Genomic DNA, 22,033 nt, shown 5'->3' on the forward strand with positions numbered 1-22,033 from the left:
AGAACCCCTACTAATGACATATTAGATGTGGATGATGAAACTGCTTCCTACTAGTTGCAGACCCAAAGTTCATTTTGACCATGGAAGTAGGTGGCCAACTTTTGCTATTTGCTTTGTTTTGGTTGAGAAATCTGTTCTAACAAACAAGAATTTAAACACATTCACAAGACATTGAAAGGAAAAGAAAGAACGAAAAGGGAATCCTAAAATCAAGAAAACGGTAATCAAACGCAACTTTCCAGAGAGGGCTTTAAAATTCAACATCCTGTGTTAATAACTAGTTTATATATATACATCGGTTCAAGCGTTTGAAGGGGCAGAAAGAAGAATGGCATTTGATTAAATGACACCTCCAAGAGTAAATTACATTAATAGTGACATAAAATCTATACTTCTCTCACTTTATTGGTCATAAGATCAAATTCTGTCCCCTATGTGTAAAGTAATAATATCTTAAAACAATTATGGTAACAATGAACAAACTTACTTAAAAGACAAGACCAGTTTGATAGCCAAAATATAGTGATAGTGCTGGTTGCCTCTCTAAGCTAGGGTTGCTCTTTTCCCCTTTGCATCTCTAGTCTGAAGACAATCAATATGATAAAATTAAAAGGCTGAACTCCATAATGATTCGTTCTAAAATTTAAACCAAGTTTTGAAAGCTACAAAATAAATAAATAAATCTAAACAACTTTGTTTTTAAAATTTCGCTAATATTCAAATATTTCATATCTATTTTTTACATATGTTTTCAAAATCTAAAACACCAAAGTCAAGTTAAAAAAACACTAAATTACCTTACTTCGATTTTTAAACCTTCATTAGAAAAACTTAATTATTCCGCCTATTCCATTGTATCAAATAAACATATTTAAAACATAAGTCGCGTAAAGTTTCAATTCGACGCACAATTTTTCTATCCAAAGTTAAACAGATCAAACTATGACATTTTTAATTACAAAGACGAGTATTCAAACCTAAAATTATCCTAGTCGTCACCATTATCACTCTCATAATTATTTTCCTAACCAAAGGATGGGTAACTAAATCTTTCCTAGACAATAATATTGTGCATTCTATCACAGGTCCTTTAGTGTAAGGCCGTTACTATTATTTCAATGACCATTCTATCAAGATATTGAATATAGAAACTTCCTTTTTGAACATTAGAAGTATTTGGGCAAACTTGTACGTACCTTGTCTCTTTTCAGCAGACAACTATTTGACCCTTCTATACTAAGATGTCAGAGAAACTCTCACCATATTATCTTAAGTGAACTATGATCACAAAGACTTAAAACCTATTCTCTCTTTTAACACAACTATTTACAATGGCATAGCATCAGGCCGGAAGCACTTTGAAATTGTAAGGGAAAGAGAGAAGGGAAAATGGGAAGTACCTGCGCAGAGACAGATTTTTTGGAATCCAGGAACTGTCTGTAGATGCCGTACAGTCTTTGCTTCTCAGCATCTGATACTGATGGTCTTGCCTTGCCTGCAGTTGCCTTCAATAGCACATCAGTAATGATAGGCTTTTGAGCCGGGTCACTAGCATTAGCGCTATCGAGATGCTCATGAACCGCTGCAAGTTGAGCATCGGAGAGTAGAGCTTGAAGATCAGCTCCACTAAAACCTTCTGTCATATAAGCTACTGGCTCCAAATCGACATCACTGGCCAGCGGTAGCTGTATGTTCAATCCATCAATCATTGTTAAGAATATGATCATTCAACTTCTAAATTCATCTAGGAACAAAACTGATGCAATCAAAAGGAAAATTGACTTATATGCTATTGGCGCCAAGGTAATCATAATTGTTCATGACAATTTAAGCTTTTACCCAACCAACAATCTGGGAATTTTTTAGGTCCAACATATTTTAATCTGGAGGATGTTCTACAGCAATAATTTAGCTAGCAACCAGTTTCTAATTTCTAAAAGCTTATTTTTCATCTAAAACTATCTCCCACAAATTCTGCCATGGCGAATAAATAAACAGATAAAAATTTAACTCCGCATCGCATGAAAGTATGTGTGTATTGTTTATATCTACGTATATCAAATTTTCTACTCCTTTAAACTGCGAAAATGTTATTGACGGAATGGAAAATGAAACAAGAACATGGTGGGGCATAGTGGCGTTGGTCACATCAAGCATGAGCATAACTGATACCTTTTCAGCCATTAATAGACATTTGTCCCATGTGGATAAACCAAAAGGCAACATTAGATCCGTAAGCCGTAACAGCATAAAAATAAGTTAAACAATTAAAGTTTAACAAACCAACCTTTGTGGAAAGAACTTGGAGAATATTTAGCCGTTCCACAGGAGAGGGGAAATCACAAAACAGAAGGCGATCCAGTCGGCCAGGTCTTAGCAGTGCGGCATCAAGCAAATCTGGTCTACTGCTTAAAATGAAAAATAAAATGCAACTTAAGAAGAAAATGAGAAGCCGAGGAATGGGGGAGCTGAAAATTAGAAAATTATTGAGCATATTGGAATAACAATAATAATAAACAAATAATGTATGATTGAAAGCAAGCAATCACGAGATGAGCAGAATTATTTTAGCTATTTTTGCTGTTGGCCCGACTGGTTTAAACGAAGAGATGCTAACCTTGTTGCAGCAAAAACAAATACACCGGTTAGAACTTCGACACCATCCAATTCAGTTAGAAACTGGCAAGCAGAAAAATACAATAGTCAAAATAATTGAATCCTAATGCAACACAGGGTGGTCAAGGAAGTAGGATACCCACTTGATTGACTACACGATCGGTCACTCCAGTATTATCGTGCCCTCTCTTTGGGGCAATTGAATCAAACTCATCAAAGAAAAGAATGCAAGGTGCTGCTGCAGTTGCTTTAGTGAAAATATCACGAACCTGAAACCAAAAATTGGGTTTCTGAGCAAAATGATTCATTATATTTGATCTTCCAAGATACCCATAAGAGGGAATTGAAGGGAACAGTATCTCAGCTATTATTACCAACTAAATTCTAGATTCCCAGAGTAAAAAACCTGTCTTCTTAACCAAGGGGCATAGGTATCAAAATTAGTGCTTGTCAATCAATTCTTAAATTGAGAGGAAAGATCAGGTTTAGCACATAAAGAATTTCAGCTACAAGCCAATCAATAAAATTATAAGCACAAGAGTGGTCAAGAAAAAGTTAAAAAACTTCATACGATCTTTATACATGTTATTCTCGGATAATTGGCATCAATTTGAATGTATTAAGAAACGAAGCAAACATAATGCTAGTCAACAGTTGAATGATCATATTAGATGCACTTAATATTTTAAAAAGTGGCAAAAAAAGGTTAGTCAGTCTCTCACAGCTTGCTCAGAAGCACCAATGTATTTGTTTAAAAGTTCCGGCCCTTTGACTGATATAAATCGCAATGAACAAGCAGCAGCAGCAGCACCAACTATGTGGGTCTTGCCACAACCAGGAGGTCCATATAGGAGAACATTTGACCGTAGCCTTAAAGGGGCTTGAGCAAAGATGTTCGGGAACTTTGAAGGAAATACAAGCATCTGCGCAAAGATATAGGAAAATAAGGCAATACAAGCATCTAATAAATAAATGTGAAGCCAAAATATTAAAAACAGAAAGCTTTAATGTAATGCAGGAAATGAACGGGAACAAAAGGAAACATAGACTTGAATTACGTAAGATGCACCAGCAGAATTCTCTTCTAGAGGTATAGTTGTAGGAAATAACATTTGAACTATTTAAGACAACATAATGAAAATAATATATTTCATTTCATAAAGGGTATGCTATCGAAGTTTTTAAAGAGACGCCAAACAACTCAAAGCAAATAACGAAAAACTTGTGAGCAACATAATGTAAAAGTACAAAAACGTTAAACGAATCCACTAGATCTTCATTAGCCTCATTCACAAAGTGTTATTTCCACATGTTTCTATTTAATCAAGCTGAATGGGATTATAAGTTGATACTTATAGCTATCTCATTCGCATACGAAACAGCAGTTTCCGTTGATGAGAGAAGTACAAAAAGACAAAAAGAACATACACTCACGGAATTACGGAAAGGCATTCTAATTGGTCGACAAAAAAGAAAAGTGTTAAGAACAAAAATATTTAAATTTCAAAGCCTAAAGTCCATGTATCACCAACGAAAACATAAAAGGCTTCAAAGTAATCCAAATTCATCAATGCTAGAGTTCAAGAGGCCAAAATAAAGCACATACCTCTTTGATAGAATTCTTAACTTCCACTAAACCACCAACATCATCCCAGCCAGAGCGACCACCTTCTGCGGATGGTTTAGTAATATCACGCATTGAAGCCGGAACAAACTCATTCATTGCCAGAGAAAAATCATTTTCAATTAAAGTGGGATTTTGCTTCTGGTTAAGACTCAATGGCAGAAAACGGCTAACGGCAGCATGGACAGCTCTATCGACCAAAATTTCCTGAAAATGGAATTATTATGATTCTATGTTTAAAGATGAACATCTACGAGAAAAATTGGGGAGAGTAACATCTATATCCAAGATTGTTGACTCGTGAAACGGAACGTGTATCGAAATTGAACTTTGTGTGCATCGTGTATTGTAAGTTTCAGTTTTTAACTAACACATATATATCGATATAGATAATCAAATATACAGCCAAAATTTAGCACAGAGAAGGAAAAAAGTAGCCAAGTATTCTTATTAATGCGAATAAAACATTAACTAACCTCAAAATAAATAAAAAAGAACTGAACAAGTGTTAAAAATATGTCAAAGTCATAATGAAATTTCCTTCTCCAAGGTTGTTCATGCAATGTTCCCACTACGCTCTTTTGCTAGCAATTTGGAACAAGGTCCAAAGGCCACATGTCCCACTCACCCATCCACTTGTATGAAGTAATTAATTAAATTTTAATCAGTTCTGGCCTTCCAAATTCCCATTCTAAAATTTCATCAACTTCTTCCATGGCCCTTCGTATTCCTCTCCTACCTTTCTAGTTTTCTTTTTCTTTCTTTCCTTGTGCTTTCACTCTTCAAACTTCACTCATATATTCAGGTTGCATATCCTCTCCACCATTCTTCTTTAGTTCAGCAATTTCTTCCAGATTCTTTAAGTGGAAGAAATCGCTTCACATTTTTTTGATCTCCTCCACAAAGCAAAGCAGGCAAACTAAATATTTCACCAAATGTTCTTCCTTGGCCTCTTCCCCCTTTAGTTTTCGAATTTTGCAAGTTTTCCTTCCATCAGATTCAAATTTTGGCCAAACTCAAGTGTCCAACATTTGGAAAACAGTTTCATGAAATTGTACCATCAATAGATCTGATCATATTGATAGTTCAATTATTGAAATATTTATAAAAGTAAAAGTAAAAATTACAACAATGCGGGAAATAGCTACGTACTAAATCATAAGCATCATAGCCATCACATTTTGAGGCAATGTCTTGTAAGGTCACATCTGAGCAATCTAAGGAACGTCTCTGTATTTCATGCTTCAGAATAGCAGCTCGTTCTGATGCAGCAGGAGCAGGTAATTCCACATGAAAGTCAAATCTTCCTGATTGATCCAATTGGAGGGAAAAAAAACTAGATTGAAAATTTGAGAAAAAATGATAGAAAAACTGGTCAAGAACAATGCATTCTGTTAGCAGATTTGTAGAGAGAAAGAAAAACCTGAAGATCTCAATGATTGTGGTATCTTATCTAGAGCCTGCATAGAAGCTATAAATGCAATAGGACCAACCTGACATGAGCTTTTCCTCTTTTCCTGTTAATTGTGATGAAAGTGAATAATGCTGACAATGAAAATTAGGTACCAAAACGATGATAACATAAACTTGATATTATAACTTTAGAGCAACAATTTGGCTTATCTTCAGCAACATAATTAAGTCTGCTCTCGTCTTCAAATAAACGAATTTCTTAAATTATGCATCCAACCCAAAAACTCAACTCAATTATTGTAAATTTAATTATTTCAATACTCTAACACACTCTCTCTCTCTTATAGGATTAAAAATGGGACTAGAAGTTTATAAAAGGTCCAACAAGTAAAAATCAATATTAATTGGGGAGGAAACAATTTTTCAGGGAACACAAAACCTCCTGCTCTTATACCATGTTAAATTATAGTTTAAATGGATAAATTATGATGGTCAATTATGATAAATATAACTATACAAAAATTTATTTTGATGGATGATGATAAATTTAATTTTTTTTATAATTATTAGCCTTCTCTCTGTTTTTTAATATATATACTAGTTACCATTGTGATACAATGATGCCTACAGGTAATACACGCCAATAAGGACACTTCCTAGGATCCGTAGGCCAAATGTTGGATAAGAAGAACCAAGAAAATCAAGCTCATGTAGCACCTACAGAAACATCTACCAAAAATATTATTCAGAAAGGACTAAGGAGCAACTGGAGCTTCTAAGAAGTATGACGAACCAATCACCATAGATAATCCAAACTTGACAGTAGAACTACTGGCACTGGACATGTAGCACAAAACGGTTATTATTTACAAGATTTAAATGCAAAAAACTGAGACTTAAGAATAACATCTCATGGATTTTAAATTAAGGAGCACAAAACCACATGAACCGAGACATAACATCTTGGATGAATGACAAGGCTTGTATTGGAGGTTGTATCTTTTGAACAATTACAAGCCCTTATACTGGTTGCTTTATTGTTCAGATTCCAGATGGTTCATTACCCAAAGTACCAGAAATAACACAACCAAACAAAGCTAGCTAAAAACTTGAACAAAAGCTAGCTAAAAACTTCTCTAAATCAAAAAAAAAAAAAAAAAAAAAAAAAAAAAAAAANAACTTTTTATTCTCTTTTAGCATAAAATTACACAACCAAACAAAGTTTCCTCAACGATAGCAAGAGAAATAGTAAGCATGCTCCCACAACCCCCTTTACAATAAAAGTAGAAAAGAAAGGATTGATTAAAGAAGAATCTTTACTCATACAATCTAGAAAACGTCGAAGGGTTAATACAAAGTAAGAAATTTAACCATACGCAAAACCATAGTATAAAGTATTTACCATGCACACAAATGAACATGGAAACTACAATAAAATTATTACCTCATATTCATCTATCACGTCAGTGAGAAACTCTGTTATTGCAGACGTCGATGTGGATGGCTGAAATCCTTCTGAGTCAGATGTTGACAAGATAATGCTGTCTAAGTCATCAAAAACAATGAGAGAAGGTGCATGATCTAAAGCTTCTGATATATAGTTCAATAGTGACTGGCGAATAGTCTGGACTTTTTCAGAAGCAAGTCGGGAACAACATACAAAAACTCTGCAAAAAAACAAGGAATGGTGAGGATACGAAGTTTCACTTGGGTGGCGTCACAATGTGCATTGATGTACATAAAATAATAATAAAAAAATCTGTTTATAGGTTATAGTCTCGTCCAAGCCCTTCAGTCTTCCAGCATCATGCCAAACTTTCTTAACCATAGCCAACTTTCTCTACTTAGATACATGTACACTTTTAAAATAATATTCAGTTTTATTCTGTCCTTAATTTTCTGCATACTAGAATGCGTTCAGCCCTCATCTGTGTATCCTAGCTTACTAAACTTATAATCAACAAAATCTTTTCTTCTTTGTCAAACAACCTGAACCCACAAGACTTTAAGTGTAGCACGTGATACTCTCTAATTTCGAGAAACAATATATAATAATTTGAGAAAGAAGCATCCTTCACAACATGTGCCAAGGTGATCAACTTATTCCTCAATATATCAGTCAGCTGATCAAGTATAGGCAACAACTGAATGTGTATAGCATGAAGGAATGAGTGCAAATTCAATGCAAGTACAAGTTAAAGAGTTGCCTTTGCACGTAAAGAAAGCTTAACCTACCCCTTGAAAAGTAATCAAAGAAAAGAAGACTGAAACGATTATTTGATCAAATAAAACCATCACTCTTATACTCCTTTCAAGACTCCATTTTGCAGATGTACTCATGAAGGATCTACCGAGTCAAGTTTGAAAACCTCAATTCTAAAATTAGTCTAATAAAACATATCACCATGCTTGAGGGAGAGAGTTGAAGGAAGCGCCCAGTCCATCCCATACCTAATTCAGCCTTCCAGCATCACACTAGTTCCTTTTATCTCTACCCATTTTCCTTGGATAGACGAAAAATCATAAAATATTATTTTGTTCGACCTACCAACATCACAATGGTTCATTTCACCTCCAGGCTCTAGCCATTTTCCTTAGATAGACAAACAATTGTAAAACACCATTTTCTTAGATCCTTTCTTTAATATCTTTATGCCAAAATAGAAATGGCCCTCTAACCCAAACAATTGAAATAGATGTAGCATCATAACTTTTTCCCCAAGAAGAAACAATTTGAACGTAGAACTTACAATGAAAAATTGATTGTAAAATGAAATCAATAGACAATATTAAAACCATGCTCTGAAAGAGAAAGAAAGAAAAAGAAAAAAATAATAATAATACATACACATGCGCTAAAATTTCATCGTATTCCTGAAGGAATTTGGCTGCAGCTCTTGCTAATAATGTCTTACCAGAACCCTGCCAGCAGAAATAGGCAGATCATTATGGATTAATGGTACATCAAATATATAACATGAACTTACAGAAAGTTGCCTGCAATAACTGACCACAACATTGGATACAGATTTTCAATATTGCTGTGTAAATCAAAATATGTGGCAAGTCTGAATTATCTTGCTACTTTTCCTTGCTATTTTTTAGAGAGGTGCATGCCCCTTTTGTCCTAAATATTAAGTAACAATAAATCTAAATAAATCTCTAGATACTAGGTAACAATACAGATAAATTAGGGAGGTCAACTATTTATTTTATTTAATGGGATTACACATATATCTCCCAACTTAAGGCTAAGAACTACACATATATAAATAAGGTCAATCCTTCCACAAATATCTTTTAAATCAAGGCTAGGAATCATGAATTGGCTAATTACAGAGGTTATTTCTAGTCGAGTATATAAGTCTCCCCACTAGCCTCTGTTACATTTCTCTGTTCACCGAAGGTTCCTATTTTGACTCCCCCAATTTCTGATGTAGATTCATTGGCGTTGGAACAGGTTTAACTCCACTTTTCTCTGTTTCGATCAAAAAATTCATAGCATATTTATATTGTGATATGAAAATGCCCTAAATTGAGTATGCTACTTCAGTACCTGGAAAGTACTTTAGTCTTCCAAGTTCTTTGATTTAAATTCTTTCATCAATCTCCTTATAAGTTCAATTTTTTCTTCTTTATTATATCGAGTGACGATGATGTCATCTACATACATTAGAAGCACAATAACTCCTTTTGATTCTGAGTGCTTGATAAAGAAAGTATGGTCTCTTACTTTGCTTATACCCAATCTTTCATTACTTTTGTGAATCTTTCAAACCACACCCTTGGTGATTGTTTTAGTCCATACAGAGTCTTTCACAATTTACATACTTTGCTGCAACTAGTTTCACTTCGAAACTAGATGCTTTGTTGAAGGAGTCCAAAAACACATTCAATCCCTAGATACTAGTAATTTAAATAAATCCTTAGATACTAGGTAATCTAAATAAATCCCTAGATACTAGGTAATCTAAATAAATCCCTAGATGTTAAGTGATAAATTGAGGTCAACTACTCTTATTTAATGGGATTACACAAATATTCTTCAACACACCCCTCAACTTTGAGTAATAGATATCATTCGTTCTCATATTGGATACTAACTCATGAATAACACGAATACCTCCTAACTTAAAGGCTAATCCTTGGATAGATCACCAAATGCTAAAACCCCCAAATTAAGATGATTTCATCCCAAGGAAGAAGATAGAATGGATTTACTTTGATAGTCAATATCAAGAGTAAAAAAAAACTTATTTCTTAACTCAAGAATCGAATCAATCCACTGGATAGCTTGATCAAGGCTACTTAGATGATTCTAGCATGCAAATCTAAACACAAAAAATGCAAAAGAACAAACTCGTGCCTTAAGAAGCATAATATACAATTTTCATTTTAATGTCTAAAATCTCCAAAATCTTAATTGAAAGGTAACAACATGAATGACTATTTATAGGTTTGAAAATAAACCCTAAATTGGAAGGTCATGCCCATCAATACCATAATGGTCACTAACTTAATTGAAACTCAAAACCTTCTAAATAATACTCTAAAACTGAAAAATACAATGAACCGTCCCTAAATCTGAACAACGCATAGGGAACAATTTTGTCATCTACCATGAAGTTCTAGTGGCATGATTAAGACGTCAACAAATTCATCCTCCATGTTAATCAGTACTGTTTGACCATCCCCATCATCAAAATAATCACCCACCCACCACACCCACCCATTACCCCCCTCCCCCAAAAAAAATCCTCTTCAAGGAATTTTGGCCTTATCTGAAGGCTTCTTCAAGATAACAATCAAACTAACAAAGAAAATCTCTTCCCTGCATGGTCGACCAAGTCTTTCTTGTTCTTTCTATGGGAAATTACCTCACTTAACCTACTCCAAGAACATCAAATTATGGGCTTAATTATAGGTTTAAATCTACTTAAGAAAGGTAAGGTCAAATCTAATAACGAAAGGAACGCACCGAAGGTCCACATAAGAGAATATGTCCAGGAAGTGGAAGATCGTGGGCCCCAAACCACCGCCCTGCTCTTGGAGATAATAATACCTTTATCCCTGCAACCAGATATGACTCTGTGTCAAGGATACTTTAAGCAGCAGCAAGGTTGAACAGAAAAAAGAAGAACACAAAGAGGGATTGAGGCCTAAGGGTACTGTACGCAACACATAACAGGAGAAAAGTGCTTCTTGAATCAGAAGTACAACACAAAGCATAACGACTTAAAGCAGGGCCTACTAAAACTCACAATCACATGATTTAAACATGAATAGGTGAATCATAAAGTTCTGAAGTTTTGTCTGAGTATGCATCTATGATTGGTGCCCTATAACATGGAAATAATTTTCCATTAGGACTTAAGTGCATCACTGAACTAATAATAGAAAGTATTTCTTAACTGAACAAAAAAGCATGCTGCAAAAAATGTAACCCTATGTTAATATAACGCTACCAAACTACCAAAGCTGATGAGTGATCAAATCATTACAGAGAATACGTACTATTAATAACATTAGGGAGAGATGCATCCAACCAGCTCAGAGAAGATACATCCAAGCTATCAACATCAATATAAGTCTTCTCTTTAATGGTTGAGAAGGATCCAGGGTCACCAAAGTGCAACCTTTTAGACAACTCCACACCTCCCAAATTAATAACGCACTTGTTTTGATCATCAAAAGAAAGTTTGAATGCATTACTGCATACCCCTTGCTGTGGCTCTTGAGAAATAGTCATAAGACACAGGATCTCATCTGTCTTATGTGTGTCTTCTGAAGCATTTAGAGATGCTGAGTTTATATTTCCTCTAGTCCTGATTTCAAAGTGAAGCAAGCTTTGGTTCCCCAGAAGCATCGAATTAACTTCAGTTCCTATGCTAGAAGCAATGGCATCAAGATGTGCAAGGAGCCATACTCGAAGAAGAGTTTGTAATCCTTTTTCCACACTTGACATACAGCGAGAATCCTCATCATCTCTACCAGGAGATTCGTGAGAAAGAACATCAAGAACTTGTTCATGAACTGGCAAGTTAGCAACGTCCATATAAGACCATGAGCCAGTCTTGGATAAAATATTTTTCCTCTTGACACTGTTAGGGCTGTCACTTGCCTTCAGATCATTTTTCAGAAGAGGCACGTCATCATCATGTATTTTAAAGTAGCAAAGTGAAAGTGAAGCAGAGGAGAAATCAGCCTTCAAATTAACGTTCTGTTGCTTTACAAGAACCCCTGCAAGTATTCAGACATTCCCATAAGAAACAGAAAACATTGTATACATTAAAGCATAAGGGGATAAAGGGCATCAAGATAATCTTGAAAAATGTTTGGCTAATTAACATAGGCAGCTATCACCGGTTGTTTACTATTTATAAACGTAAAAGAAAGGCTTTTTGGAAGCCGAAATCTGGAGCTATCACCTGCTAATTGAATCTGGATAACGTTTTGAAGAAGATCTCATTTTTTAATAAACCTGGATTTATTAAGCCTTGCATGGAACACATGAATTTGTATCTATAATTATAGAGATAAAAGGAAATAATTACAAAATAAATTGAACTTAAGAAACCAAAATTGATTCCACAATGAAAAGAAAATTTAAGATCATACATACAAGGATATATAATTCCTTGCATGAAAGTTAGAAGCATATTATAAACAAAGAAGGTATTAAAATACAAATAGTTTTGTAGTTTGGCGGTATTTCCTTAACCCAATCAAATAATTAATTAGTTCACAGCCATCAAATAGTTTGTTATGAACGGAAATGCACTAATATGTAATGGTGCAAATTACAAACAGAGTTTCAAAATTAAGGAGCTACCAAAAATTTGATCTGCTTTGTGGTTTAAGTGATATTTCCTTACACCAATAATACACAGATAACAAGAGAGCCATCAAATATTTTGTTAGGAAATGGAAATAAACTGACATACATGAATGCAAGTTGATTCTCAGATAAAGTCTAAGGGAACGAGCGATCATTATATGTCCTTCATTCACCAAATTTGAATTTAAAAGATAAACAATAGCCTGTCGACTCTCTTCTCCATTAGCTCTTTCTCCACCATTCGCTTTTGCAGTTGAACCTTTCGAATTCCTCAAATCATTTATCTCGCTATGCTTCCCTCTCTCTTTCCCTGATGATCTAGGCAATATAGAAACCAACTCAAGAGAATTCAATGAGAAATTTTTAGCTGTTTGTGGATGAATAAAGGCAACAGAAGTTGGCACTACCCGAACCTCAGTGCCTGCACAATTACTATTGCAAATCAATCTCTTGTCTAGATCTTGAACTCGCAACATAGCTTTTTCCTGAACCATACGGGAAGATTGCATGCACGAACCCTCTCTAGAGTCTAGAACTCTCTTACGTGTCTTTGGAGCAACTACTACCTCAGTTCCGGACACGAGTTGCACTGAAAAACAAAAAGGAAAAATAAGATAATTTTCACAAGATTACTTAAAAGAAAATAAATGGCTAAATATTTTCCATACTCTCTCAAAAAGTCCTGACAAGAGGAATGTATTGCAAACATATGCAGAAAAGCACGCACTTGGAGATCTAATACATTGAAACATAATAGCAGATGACTCATAAGTAGATTAAAATGAAGAAAGGTATAACTGCAACCTCCAGGAATGTATTGTGCTTATTATTATTTTGGAAGAATGCGAGTGTTCAGCTAATAAACGCAAAAATCATGTGATCTCACAGAACTATTGCCTAGCCCTATAGCAATTGAGTTTTTACAATCACAAGCATTTCAAATTAGCTCTTAATAATAAAAATAAAAGAATCGTGTATGCTTTCATAGCAGCCAATCAATATATTAGCAAAGCAGACAAATGACAAGAAAACTAAGCATTAGATATCCTCTTACCCACCGCACGCTTAGGAGAGGTAGAAATCACAAGGAATGTAACAACCGTCCGACCATGCAACCACAAAGGAAATCGCATTGCTTCATGAATGATTCTGACCTGCATCACATACAAATTTCTTGAATTGTTTTCATCATATGATATCTGGTTATTGTAATCTTTTGTATGTCTCCTAAATAATTTATGAACAATACTTCGCTACATACCAATGTGTAGGTATCTTCCTACATGCAATCATTTATTTTTGTTTTGTACAACTACGGGAAAGTAAAAAAAATTCAATTTCTCATTTTTCACTTTTCACTTTTCTCTCTTAGGGTCAAACATTTAATGGTGGTGTGTAGGAAGGTACCTACTTACCAATATGCAGCCAAATAATCTCCATAATTTATTAAACATCATCAAGATTTCAAATAATTTGCTCATGAGATACTAAGGTCTGGGAACTTGTTACCTTCAATACCCATCTTTTGATTGGCAAACGGCCAGAAATCATAGTTCTAGTTCAAGAAGCCCTTGGTTGTGTTTTACCAGAATCTGCAAGTAATTTGAGCTCTATGCTTTGTGCAAGTTAGTTTTGATTTCTGGGATTTATCTCAGCTCTTGGATTACTGTTTCTAGAAGACTCTTAAAGGATGGAGGAAAATTTTGTGAATGTGGAAGGAATCAACACGATTGTTTGATACAAAGTTTATTCCAGGACTTGTTTATTTTGAATCTGCGCTAAAGTCTTCTTCATGGTGTTCTCTCTCCAAGTCGGTTGCTAAGTTCTTGTTATTTGTTATTATTTTGCATTGGCTTACTTTTATTTTTTATTTCCTTCGTACTTATTTGTTTCCTTTCACTTACTTAGGATCTAATATTCTATGATTTTTCTCAGAATAGAGTGATGTAGGATCAAGCAATTGTCCTATGAGATTAGTCGGTTGCAAGCAAATAGGTTAGAACCTGCGAGGTAAAAAAAAGTAGCTATATCTTGTGGAATATCTAGATGAGAAGTCTACACAATTTTGGATAAGAACCGAACAATTTCATAGTTGATACAAATTACAATAGAAAGAAATCTCAAGTTAAAAAGGTTGCAAAAATCTCTTGCATGTTTAAACTGTTTAATAAGAACGCATAATTTACAACAAGGGAGGATCACAAAATAAATATTATCTAAAAATGGGTAGAAGTTTTCCGTAAGCTAGTGAGACTTTTGTTGCTCCTTCGAGCCACCAATTCCGAAAATAAGCTCTAATAAATTGAAGTCAAAGAATCTTCTATTACTTAGTGAAAAGATGAATAGTCATGACAGAATCATGATGACTCTTTATGCAGAAAAGGAGAGCCTCAAGTCAATTAAAGGAGGAGGGTGAGCAACTCCATAATCTGTATGCAAATGAACTAAGAAAAGTGTGAGTCTGAGATTCGGTCCCTTTCTGCACATGATACACCCAACCCAAGGATAGAGAAATGGAGGGAAGGGTACCTGTTTTGTATCAAATAAATCCTGGGTATCCATGCTCTCGTGACCATTTCCCACAATAATAAGTTTGCCTTTTTAAGGTAACTACTAAGGCAAATTTCTCGGTAGAATGGGGGGCATGATGAAGCATCTAGGTTTATCATGACTGTGGAGAAGGACCAAACAGTCAAGGTTTCCAATACATCAAGAAGCTACTGTTTCTATTTGTAAGGGCAATTTGTGAAATAGACCACAGAGAGAAAGTTAATTAAAGCCACGCACTCTTGAATTTATTATCTGTGAAAGCCCCCTAAAATCAAATTCCATGTTTGAGTGGATGAGTTCCAAAACTCTTGATGGATGCATGCTTCCAGTTAGAGAGGAAGAAAAACCTAGGGGACATCCTGTAGATCTATGGACAAACCATTTGCCCACAAATTGCTTTTTTCTGGAAAGAATATGCTGCTCACATTTGATAATAAACTTCCATGGCATCTGCATTAGTGCACATAAAAGTCATCATGCCAAGAGCTTAAGTTGATAGAGCCGTATTTAGCAATAATGACCAGCCACCAAAGGCGATTCTCTTCCACAAAGAAATATCTAAATCCACTTTCCAAAAAGAGTTTGATTCTCTGTTTAAGGCTACCGATGCTGAAGTCCCTAAACCAATCAATGGACCTTCCTCCAATTTGCAAGATGACAACCCAAATAGTTTTCTCCTTCTCAAAGAAAATCCCTTAAAAGCTACCCAATCAAGTCAAGAATTTTATCAGGCGTAGGAAACAAGACCACTAGTAGACGGGATAGTTTGAGAGAATAGCTTTAATAATAATAGTGAGATAAGTAGTCCTTTTATGAAGCTTATTTATAATCTACTATAGGATCCCAAAATATACTAACCTGATAGAAACTGATAGACGGACATGTCCATTTTGTGTTGTATGCAAGTTCCATGTCCATGGTCTGTGTTTCTCTTTTTCATTAGGGCAGAAAAAAAGACTATAAGCTAACACTTTTCCATGTTTTGTCAATGATTAACCACAAAAGGACTTCCATGTTTTGTCAATGAAAAGGATACTAAAGAGGATATTAACCACAAAACTCAAGACGCCTTGTCCCAAATTTTCATACAATGAGGACATCAAAGAAAAAGATACTAAAGAGCTTCTCTCCTTTTAGCACAAAAAAAAGACAAGCTAGAAGATGAAGAACAAGGGTGTCCTCACCTGAACTTTTGTCATGAGTAATAAGACACACCAAGATAAGGGGCTACAAAAACTTGATTTCAGCTACTGTTCAATTTTTATTCTAGGTTTTTTCAACCCAAAGGAAGTATTTTTGTAACATCTGGAGTTTTAAGAAATAAATAAAAGAATCTTTTTTTATTAAAAAAAAAAAAAAAAAAAAAAAAAAAAAAAAAAAAAAAAAAAAAAAAAAAANGATGAAGAAAGAAGGAAAGAAGGAACGCAAAATAGCATGCACACAGTTGGGGAAGATGACCGTCAGTCAACGGTTAGTTTCTCGACCTATATCCCTCTTTTTTAACAAATTTGAAGCTTCTTGGAGTCCTTTTTATTCTTTTGACTTAATTTAGGACATACTTGAGAAATTAAGAGAGTTTGAAATGCTAGAAGACCGAAACCAAGCTCGGGAAGTCGACAAACAAGTAAGTGGCCACATGGATTATTTTTCATGTAATACTTGTAGGGATCAATTAGGACATTGGGCTACCTGTTAGAAAACATGATTATAGGTCTAAATGACCGAGATACATGATAGTTAAGCCTAGTAACTCAGTGGTTGTCTGGTTTAGCATGATAATACGTTTTTATAGCTTCCACTTGTATGTTTAAAAACTCTTAACTAGTCCTAGAGATATTTTAGGATTCTAGCATGTCTCGTATGATTATTAAACGTCTATTTGAGCATGTTGGACATTTATATATATATGATATACTTGTGGGAGCATGTTATAGGGGTTAAACACCCATGTACGCCCAGTTTCTACTTTGGATATTTGCTATGTGCCTAGAAAGTCTGGGAAGACACATGAACGAACATGAGCCACTGTTTTATGTTTGAATCTACATATGGACACCACATGCATTTTGGGTTGACTAAGTATCAAGTAGGGACGATTGGCAAGTAACCCCTAATCGTGAACTTTCCCAGATTGGTTAGGGTCTACTTGGTATACAAAGTTTAGTGGTTACCCATAGAGTGTCCCAAGAGTCGTATAGGGTATACTATTAGGGAGCATCCAGTAGACAAATATGTATAGGGGACAAGCGGTTAGAGTACTTGTCTGTTGATGGAAAACGAAAAATGTAGAGCTAAGCATAACCGAAAACCCTACATTATGGCCCCGAGGGGGTTAGGTATACACCCCTGGAGTAGGAGTGTATAGGGTCTAGGTATGTATAAACCTTATAGAGTTAGCATAGACTACATGTCAAGGTATTGTCTAACGTTAAGGTTAGTATATGAGCACATAGCTTAAGATACTGTCATAAGGATTAAGTCCAATAAAAGCCTACAAGTAGGTTGCTTACTGAGCATTTTTATACTAATTCCTATATTATCTTTTCTTTTCTTTATTTTTTTCCAAATGAAGCGTAGATTACGGTTGATGGCAGGAGCGTGCGGCTGCAAGAGGGATCCAATAGATCAAGTCTTTCCCCTTTTATGCCGCTTTTAAGATTACTTTAAGGTTACTTCAAAAACTCATACCATTTTGTACATTGTTTTTATGTGACTCCGTAGGTATTGTTTTGTACTTTTAAATTGATTTGGAGTCAGTTTTAAATTCATGTTTGAATTTTAAATTCCTTGCATCTCCCACTTTACAAATTGAAAAATTTTCCACTCGTTTTACCCTTGAGTCCACATGGCAATCCGTGATTCGAGGCATCGAAAAACGGGTCGTTGCATATCATGACTTGAATCTCTAAAAAGAAAGAAAGAAAGGGAGGAGTGGGAGAAAAGAAACGCTAAACACTTCAAAAGATGCTTCACAAAACCAGAGATCCACGAAAAAGCTTACCAATATAGCGAAAAGGAGCATGAGATATTACCGCCGAAATCACAGTCTCACTATGCCTCCTCTGTACTCGCTATCAACTTAAAGCTTAAAATTTGAGTTCTCAATGAACACTGCAAGGCTGATTGTCACGCCCCAACTAGCCATCTTTATATAAACAAATATTCAAATGATGACGAAGGGAAAGACCAAGGATAACGGAGACACTAACACAGATGAAGCAAAGGACAGGGGCGACAAGAAGGAAAACATAGCAAAGAAGTAATTGTTATTTGATAGAATTTGTGTAATAATTAGATTTAACACTAGGCTGAACCCAAAAATAATATAACAACAGAAACCTTTGGTAGAAGCAAAATAATATCTTTTTCTTAACCAGAAACAAAACTTTTCAGTAAGTCTACAAATTGTAGGTAAAGACAATACTCATTATCCGTTACACGCCACATTTTTGTCTAGCGTTGACAAACATAAGAAATGGATTAAAAACATCACAAAATCAAATAAGTTTTACATCCATCCCTAGATGTGCGATAAGAAGGGAGTTATAGAAGATAGGGATGTATATGAGGAACCTGGTTCAATATGGCTGCCTCAGCAAGCTCTGCATTTAACTCTAGAACTTCCCAGTCATCCTCACCATAAGGCTCAATTGTAACTACAGTAGCCTTCGGCACATTAGAAATAGCTCGAACTTGAACACTGGTACAGTCTGGTAAGGAAATACAATCTGCAAATTGCTTGGAGACCTACATTAAATTTAAAACGGCGTGTTGAGTGAATAAGAATTTATGACAAAATTCAGGAAAAAATTTAAATACGTCCAAAGAACCACATGCTGCTTATGCTTAACGGCAGAAGAATCGAGAAATATGAAGAAAAAATGAGGAATATAAAAGTTTATGATATTATTTTCCTTAAATGCCGACAGGATATAGCTACAATTTTCACAGCAAAATGTGATGGAATTAACCATATCAAATTTATAAAACAGACATCATATGACATGAATCATTAAAACTTACCATATAGTTGGTTAATAACAGTCGACAAAGAAGCAAAGCTACAACTAGAAACATAATCAATCAATGATGCAATGCAAGGACATTCCATTGAACAGTCCACCATGCATAGCTCATAAACTATACGTTGCAGACACAGAATAATCCACCTACACATTGCTGTGTCGATTTTGCTATACTTCTAACATGGAAATTCCACCATTCAACCAGAGTCCCTATCCCATCCTCATCTATATCTATAAACAAATTATACATCAATGGAAAATAAAATTTTTAATGATCACTATCTTATGCATTTGCATTCCATACACGATTTTTTAAACACCAGCAGCTCTGCTTACCGGAAACTACTGATACCAAAGGAACCCCGGCTTAAAAGCAAGGTAAAAGAAAGACGACCAACAGAAAATCCATTGAATTCTATCAGTTTTTAAGCACAACCTTAAACTTATCAATGATATATTCTAAAACAGTCTTCATAAACGCTCGTATTTGAAGAATTCAGCTCTGGATGTGCTAGTTGATTGAGAAATAACATTCACGTAAGAGTAGAGGTACCTCAATTGCAGCAGAAGATGAGGAAGCGCCAGACCAAGCAACCGTCCAAACCTCATCGGAAGAGGAATCGCGAAGTTCAAGAACGAGGAATTCAGGGAGACCGCCCATGGCCGAGCCAGAACCAGACCGCCTCTCGAGAGTTTGGATGAGAACGAGAGGAAGTGACACAAAACAGTTCTCCATCCCTCCCACAGTCCTCACCTCCAATTCCATAGCACTCAAGAATTGAATTTCCACAAACGGAAGACCGCAGCAGAAGCGAGTGAATTAGATGGCGCAATGCAATTCCAATACCGAATTAAGTCGGCCGCCGCGTGTAATGAAAATGAAAATTGAGTGCCTCCGACGATGGCTATGACGCCGGTCTTCACACCGACAAAAAGAGAGAGAGTTCCAGGCGCTCTCCGATCCCGACTTTCTCCGGCAGCGACGGCTTTGCGAGTTGAAGTTGAAGTCGGCTCAGTTGTTGCTCGTCGTCATGTAGTCGTCGGAGCAGAAAGTTGCAGTGAAATTGTTGCGAACTTCAATGATACCCATCACATTATCTTGAGTACCCATCAAATTTAATAGGTCCATTATCAGTTCGAACTTTTAATTATGTTATCGATCCACCCCCACGATTTGAAATTTAAATTCGGTACCTAATGGTCCCGACATTCTCCTGCATCTCGTGCAACTTAGTCACGTACTTATTCCTCACTTATATGAGTGAAGACTATCCCCACGAACCAATGTTTATGATCGAGCCACCAAAAAATAAGATGCACTTTTATTGGTATAGATAATAACTTTCATTTTATTCGAATCTTGTTCATTCATATACCCCTTCTTTACTCGGGATACCATATGGTCACCCCTCATAAGTAACGTGCCTATGTCGTAGAGATGTGGGAAAATGTCAGAACCATCAAAATCATTCATAAAATGATGTCATTGACTTAAACGTTTACATTCAAAACCTTCAAAACAAAACAATGAAAAGTATTCAATGTTAAATATAAATAAAACTAAAGAAAAGATTAAAACGATGTCCTAACCTAACCTACGATCTACGGAATAAAAATGTCACTACTCTAACATAGGTTCTACGATCTTCATTGTGATGCAACCGTCAATCGTACAAGGGTGTCTTGCTTTTACCTCAAATATAAGAATAGCACAAGGCTTGAATATTTTTAAAAATACTCAGTAAGTGACCCTACTATTGGGGTCGGGAATGCAAACCCATGCAGAATGATGGGACCTATCATTTAAAACTGTCTTCTCTTAGGCGACTTTCCAGTTCGGGCAAATTGGATGTATAGTACTTCGCTACACACGGCCTGTACGTGCGAGTATAGGCCCACCAGGCGAGCTTGTTCACCCCTTGGACTTGTTGGGCTAGCTTCTTTGGGTTGTTGTCGGATACCCGGAGGGAATAGCAACCATTATAGCATCATGATAAACATAATGATCATTTCCGTCTTAAACTGTACGCGTCCGTACTCATCATAAAGGGAAAGTATATCGATGCACGTGAACATACAATTATACATGAGGTTCTCATATTTTCCATTGTAACAAATCATGCAAGACAACTCTCATTATTTCCTCACATATTATACTCGGTAATATGCACATATAAACTTTCATAAATCATTTCATTCATAACATATCATGGGCTAACATAATACATCATAGTGTATCTTGACATTTCATACATTACATAACTTATCGCGTCATAATATAGAATTTCATTCATATCATCATGTCATTTGGAATAGGCACGTGTCATCATACATAAAACAAATTTTCCAACCAAACCGATAGTAGAAACACTTAATTGGTTGGCCTAGACCAAAGCTTTTACGACCCATTGATGCTAAAAACTAGTAGGAAAGGGTCCGAGTGTATCAAACACAAACCGAATCAGCCGAGCATGAAGCCATCAATAAATGAATTTTTCGACTGGCTTTGAACCGCTCAAATGAAATTAAAAGAAGACTAAGGGACTTCCCTTTTTATAGTGGAGCCCAACTCCCCACTTTCTTTACATAACTCGGGAGGACAACTTTTATTTTATTTTATTTTGGGTTATTACATCATATATATATAAAAGGAACTTCCATCCTCAAAAGTGTCTTAATCTTGGAACTACTCGGTGTATTTCTCCCTTATCTCTTCCTTTTGTTCTCACATAGTTTCCTCCCCTTGATGGCTTTGTAAGACCATCTTCCTAGTACAGAAAACCTTCACTTCCCGGTCAAAAATTCTTATGGGTCTTTTCTCGTAACTTAGGCCATCGTTTATCTGTAAGGACTCGTAGCCTATGGCGCGAGTCGTGTCGTCCAAGTATTTTTGAAGCATGGATATGTGGAATACGTTATGAACCACAAAGAGGGATGGTGGTAGGACTAATTTGTATGTCTTCAATC

At 35.5% G+C, this 22,033-nt stretch overlaps 1 protein-coding gene across 2 annotated transcripts; it reads right to left on the bottom strand.

Annotated features, from left to right (window-relative positions):
• Window positions 1-249: 249 nt before the first annotated feature.
• Window positions 250-20,160, bottom strand: LOC111801328 (peroxisome biogenesis protein 1). 2 transcript variants are annotated; one of them, XM_023685283.1, is made up of 17 exons: window positions 19,620-20,160; window positions 18,615-18,788; window positions 13,546-13,645; window positions 12,598-13,080; window positions 11,168-11,893; window positions 10,632-10,723; window positions 8,502-8,575; window positions 7,098-7,320; window positions 5,664-5,757; window positions 5,393-5,547; window positions 4,223-4,447; window positions 3,339-3,539; window positions 2,760-2,885; window positions 2,618-2,679; window positions 2,288-2,405; window positions 1,401-1,685; window positions 250-582 (listed from the first exon to the last, which is right to left on the bottom strand). In XM_023685283.1, the coding sequence occupies exons 1-17, from the start codon at window positions 19,830-19,832 to the stop codon at window positions 544-546; spliced, it is 3,390 nt and encodes a 1,129-aa protein (XP_023541051.1). In that variant the 5' UTR covers window positions 19,833-20,160; the 3' UTR covers window positions 250-543. The 2 variants fall into 2 exon arrangements, with proteins under 2 accessions (XP_023541051.1, XP_023541053.1); XM_023685285.1 differs by lacking the exons at window positions 18,615-18,788; window positions 19,620-20,160 and having other exon boundaries at window positions 13,550-13,638.
• Between the last annotated feature and the right edge of the window lie 1,873 nt (window positions 20,161-22,033).

The sequence above is a fragment of the Cucurbita pepo genome, chromosome LG09, assembly GCF_002806865.2.
Source record: "Cucurbita pepo subsp. pepo cultivar mu-cu-16 chromosome LG09, ASM280686v2, whole genome shotgun sequence".
Classification (NCBI taxonomy): Eukaryota; Viridiplantae; Streptophyta; class Magnoliopsida; order Cucurbitales; family Cucurbitaceae; genus Cucurbita; species Cucurbita pepo.

Coding starts and splice junctions, on each gene's coding strand:
- LOC111801328 (XM_023685283.1), bottom strand. CDS start 19,832: ATGGAATTGGAGGTGAGGACTGTGGGAGGGATGGAGAACTGTTTTGTG. Junction 3,540..4,222: donor TTAAGAATTCTATCAAAGAG/GTATGTGCTTTA, acceptor ATCTTTGCGCAG/ATGCTTGTATTTCCTTCAAA. Junction 2,886..3,338: donor TTGGTGCTTCTGAGCAAGCT/GTGAGAGACTGA, acceptor TTTTGGTTTCAG/GTTCGTGATATTTTCACTAA.